The sequence below is a fragment of the Cibotium barometz genome, chromosome 20, assembly GCF_041138505.1.
Source record: "Cibotium barometz isolate CiBa-2024 chromosome 20, ASM4113850v1, whole genome shotgun sequence".
Classification (NCBI taxonomy): Eukaryota; Viridiplantae; Streptophyta; class Polypodiopsida; order Cyatheales; family Cibotiaceae; genus Cibotium; species Cibotium barometz.
Window position 1 is genome coordinate 1,624,451 of NC_141065.1, and position 5,550 is coordinate 1,630,000.

Here is a 5,550-nt window from a genome sequence, read left to right on the forward strand (position 1 = left end):
TTTCACCTTGTAAGGACACATTCACTTACATAGATACTTACCTAAGACTCCATTCACACGTTACCAAGCATCCTGTGTGCATTGGGCACCACATTTGAAAAGCAGACACCATCTTCTTTGTAGCAGGAAGGGGGGAATGTTAATCCAATTATAGGATTAACAAGAGTTATCGCCATTATCTTACATCAAGGAGTCATGATAGATACACCAAAGGATCGTACATTCAAGATATAAAGTAATAGTGTCCAAAGCTATAACTTGGACGGACACCAGTAATGGTATGACGGAGTATTTATGGCGATTCTCGCTTCAAGAGCGTGTGGTAGCAAGTTAGGATGAAGTCCTAAGTGATGTACTTCATGGATGTATTATGAGAGTAGTCATTGTAATAGCATTAGGCCTCTTATAAGCCTAAAGTGCCCGGCCGACCATAGTTTAAATGAGTGTGAACACTTATGGCCATGTATATAAATGAATTTCTCTCATAATACAAGATACTCTCCCATTGTGCAATTGAGTCTTGCTCTTGCTAATCCTCTTGCTCATGCTAGTGAGTGTGTGTGAGTGAAGTGAGGTGAGAGGAGAGACGAGGAACCGTAGTGCAACGCGACGGTGTGACAACGCTCGCGGGAGACGCAGTGGAATTGCTTCTCAAGGAGTTGTAGAGCTTGAGAGCTCAAGGGTTACGAGCTCGGCCATTGGAAAAATCCTCACGATAGTTGCGGTTCACCAGGTAATCTCTTTTTGTATGTGTTTCAAGGAGGGTTAAGGTGAGCCATAACAATCATTTGTAGGGAAGCATGGGATTAAACTAACATAGTTGGAAGAGATCCCATCAACCATTGACTTGTCGGCTAGTAAGTTTTTTGCTTTTCTAAAAATTGTGTCTTCATTAAAAAAATAGCTATATATATGTTTAAAGACTTTCATTATAAATTCGCAAGAATTGAAGGCAAATGCATTTGTTGGCAAGATGCCACCGTCCAACTTGGTTGATGCTTTTTTGAATCTATGCAAAGAATGCAAGTGACTCCTTTCTTTGTGATAGCAATTGCGCAAAGATGTAATTACTATATTATGAAACCATAATTATTCCAATAAGTGAATGAGAGATTCTCATAGTGTCTCGACAAAATCATTTTTCCACTTCAACCCACCCACACAAAATTCACCATGCACACCAATCCTTTCACTGGATAAAGAATAAAAATCTATATTTTAATCTTCTTCACTCTTACAAATCTCTTCTTCTCTCATAATTACAGTAATAGGGAAACCAAGGATAAATTGGCCTTGCTAAATCTATATCCTTTCTCTATTAAAAGAAGGATTTAAATTCTAATTAACAATACTATCCCATAAATTCAACAACATAAAAAACATTAAACACTCTACTCTATTCTTTTGAGGAAGGGGAGAACTAGATTAACAAATTCAACAACATAAAAAACATTAAATACTCTATTCTTTCGAGGAAGGAGGAACTACATTAACCTCTAATCTTTTCATGATAAAAAGCATTAAAGAGATAATTAGAGAGATGCTTAGGATACTTATGAATTAGGAAATCACAAGTAAAGGAAAAAATCTCCAAGGGAAGAATTCCCACACGCCGCCCAACATCACCTCCCACAAGAAAAAATCTTCATCACGCTTATAAATCTCTTCTTCTCTCATAATTCTAATAATCGGGAAACCATAGCTTTCGCTACACCTGATATAAGGATAAATTGGCCTTGCTTAATCCAGATCCTTTCTCTATTGAAAGAAGGAGGATCTACACTCCAATTGATGATACTATACCATAAATTCAACAACATAAAAGGCATTAACACTATTTCTTGTGAGGAAGGGGAGAACTAGATTAATCTCTAATCTTTCCATGATGGAAACCACTAAAGAGATAATTAGAGAGATGCTTAAAATACTTATTAATTAGGAAATCACAAGAAAAGGAAAAAATCTCCGAGGGAAGAACTCCCACAAGCAATCTAACATCACCAAGGGATTGATATTATAATGGCCTAGATTTCCCACAAAATCCCATTTCTCATAATACTCTAATCATTATGCATGATGATAATCTAATTAATTATCTTTTCTTAGTTCATTTTATGAAAAAGAAGCTTCCAACATATCTTCCTATGGTGCGGTTAGGAATTTTTCTAGCTTTTTTTCGAGTCAAATTTCTAAAGTCTAATTTGTATACATTTTTTTTTATATTATCCAAATCTAACATCTAAGAGGAAGGAAAACTTGAAGCTTGAGGACTTGGCTTTAAAACATGTTCATGCCAAGTTTTGCAACAATGTGATGATAAGTGGAGCCTAGTGGCACAACTCCATAATACTAAGAAATAAGTGCACAAGTCAGTGAGAGATTATGTCTCTACCTTCTTGGTGTAAACTTTGGGAGAGGTTGATCGTTGATCAATTAATGCTATGTTTGCCATAAGTTCCGGAGAGATTGATAGATGATCAATTTTTTCATGTTTTCATCTCGTTTTTGTAAGGGAAAAGGCGACCCAAAGATGAATGATTATCTTCTCTTATCCATACTAATTTCTCTCGATACACGTTACAAAAAAATGCCCAAAGAATTTGAGGATAATCTGTTCGGGGGTTTACCCTAGCTAGACGAATATGGAAAAAAAAAACTATTCAGCATGACCCGTCGCACGGCCAGCTAAAAGAGCAGTAAGGGTAATGCACATCTCTACCCATGAAGAGAGCTACTATGGTATTCCCGATATGTAGACAGAATCGTATGAGCACTACTGAGTGCCCGCATCTATGTGACGACCGTGACAAATGCTCGAAGAATCATGATACTGCTGCTATGTGTAGGTTCCCTTGACCGAGACAAAATGCTTTACTGTGCTCATTGTATTTGTGTAGGGAATCATGATACTGCCGCTGCTGTGTATAGGTTCCTTCGACCACAACCAACGACTCAATTGCCTACACCACCAAAGAAACCTAAATTTAGCTTTTCTATTAGCACCTGTTTATGCTAATGCAACTTTTGTTCACCCTCCCTTAAGAGGGTAGAGTGCTTTCCCCAATTTTTGAATCCTCACAATATTTACCACTTGCACCCAAGGAGTGGTAACCAGGTGCACAGCCATGCGGGACTGCCCCCATGGCTCATAGAAGTTTGCTCTCATGACCCATCGCGAGCCTTAGAACCCATTTCCACATAGGGATGGGGTGTACCGCGGGTGTACCGGATTGAAAGGAGTCTGAGGTGTACCACCTAAAAAGCAAGCACTAACTATTAAAAATTACCACACAAATACAGGGACTATGTAGGATATACCACAAATATAGACATGGAAAGGAGTCTGAGGTATACCACCCAAAAAAGCGAACGATAACTATTAATTATTACCCATGTGTTCTTTCACTAATCCTTGTACTACCCAAAAAAGCAAGCAGAGACTATTAACTAGTACCTGCTGGTTCTTTCACTAATCCTTCGTAAAGTATTGTTTAGTATCTTGGTAGTGCAGAGAGTAGTGGGGTTCGTGATTTTTAGGGTGACTACTTGCTCAAATTCCTCATAGGAGGGTAGCCCAACACTCTTGCCCCTCCAATAGCCTGTTTGGTGGGACATGACTCTTAGATGATCTTTACAACGGGCAAAGTTCACAAAAAAACATAGCCCTTTCCTTTGCAAAGGGCACCTTTAGAGATGGGGCGTGGGAGAACATTCGGCTTCTGGCTATGGCCGTGCGAAAACGGCCTAAGAGAAGCAACGTTAAACAATGAACTTCATGGATTGGCGTTAAAGGGGAGGGGGGGGGGGGGGGGGGGGGGGGGGGAAAGAGACCAAGTCATCAGATTATTGTGAAAAAAAAAATCCATTAAGAACGATGATATGCAGGGTTATCCGCCACAACAAAAAAAAGAGGGGGTCTCATTGCACACGGTTTCGTGGACAACGATGCGCGGCAAGGGATTCGTATTATCACACGTCGATTCATAATAATCTGGATCCGAGAATCAAGCTGGCCACCACAGCGCACCACATCGTGTGGACCCGAGAGAGAGTTAATACTGCAGAGCTGGTGGTGGCCGACGATGCTGGGGTAGGGCTTCCAAAGGTGGGGTTGCTGCCGCCTGATGATGAAGAAGAGGTGGTGGTCGTGTTGGATGAAGGGGATGATACACTGCAAAACACCATGTGAGCACATGCCATTTAGCTTTCGGTGGCAAGTCAGGTGCACGTCAAAGGAAATGGCTGGCTTACACAGAAAAACAGACAGTATATATATTAACAGAGATGGAGAGTGCAACACTCCAAAACGTACCCTGATGCAGTGGAAGGGTAAACGCAGCTTCCGCTACCTGTAATAAAGAGCAGAAAGTGTTATAAGCGGCACCTGAGAGAAAGAGAGAAAGGGGTACTCAGCATTGTTGAGAAGAGAGGGAAAGAGAGGGGGAGAGAGAGAGAGAGAGAGATACTAGGGTCGGTGGTGGTGGTGGTAGCGAGGCCACTGAAGTCGCAGGAGCCGGAGGCCGCGCTCTCCTTGACGTAGTAGTAGTCGAAGGCGTAGGACGCGTGGGCTTGCAGTGTGTTGGGGCTGTAGCAAGAACCCCCTTGTTGGATGGCGGAGCAGTCCACGTTGCCCAACGTGCTGCCAGATCCGCACGCCCAGTCCAGCGCGTCCTGCAGCTTCGTCTGGTCCGCGTTCGGCACCGCCACGCAGTACTGCGCCGACTGCAGCCTCCTCTCCACGTGCACCACCTCCACCATCTCCACATCCCGCATCAAAAATTGGGGCAGCATTCTAGCAACCCCTACATAGATTTTTTAAAGGAAAATCGCATAAATGAGAGCAGCCAGGCATTCCGGCATATCGCAACAAAGCTACAAAGACTGAATATAAACGTTTTCTTCTAGCATTGCTATGGTACCCATTGCTTATCTGCATATAACATACATATGAAGTTGCGCTTTCTAGTGCTCATCTAGCATACGTCGCGTGATCGAATGCAGTATAGTTTAATTGAGGTTTCTAGTGCTGAAATTGAGCTGCTTATTAGCATACGTAAATCGCTTGGGTGCTTATAAGCGCAGGTGAGAGAGAGGACACAGAAATTATTAAAGTGGGGTACCTCCATCCACTACGAAAAGCAGTGTACTGCAGAGCAGCTGCATGACCAAGTGTCTGCTCCAAGCCCCCATTTCTACTAGTGTCTCTCTGTGTGTCTTTCTCTCTCTCTCTACAATCTACACTGAAAGGAAGAAAAACGTTCGAGCGAAGGAAGAGTTGTTCTCTGTGCGAGGCAAAAAAGGGGTTTCTTTCGTTAGGTGAACCAGAGAAAGGAATCCTACAGCAGTCTTCTTAGGCCAATCTTTTCCAACGTGAGTCGCTTTAAGCTTAAGCCGGCGCCTCGGGGGGCGGGCAGACAGGAGTCAGGAGTATGTGGGTATGATATTATGCAACCAATTATTTACACACCGATAATAGCACAGCAGCGACAAGCTGCGGTACCTGCGTACCACATACTATGTAACGTTCACGGTTCTCCCCACACCGATTTT

The 5,550-nt window shown here is 42.3% G+C and overlaps 1 protein-coding gene across 1 annotated transcript; it reads right to left on the reverse strand.

The window, feature by feature from the left end:
- Positions 1-3,854: 3,854 nt before the first annotated feature.
- Positions 3,855-5,469, reverse strand: LOC147627440 (uncharacterized). The gene is made up of 4 exons (XM_086815069.1): positions 5,121-5,469; positions 4,467-4,802; positions 4,313-4,349; positions 3,855-4,171 (listed from the first exon to the last, which is right to left on the reverse strand). Exons 1-4 carry the CDS (start codon positions 5,188-5,190, stop codon positions 3,982-3,984), a joined length of 633 nt encoding a protein of 210 aa, XP_086671195.1. The 5' UTR covers positions 5,191-5,469; the 3' UTR covers positions 3,855-3,981.
- Positions 5,470-5,550: the final 81 nt, after the last annotated feature.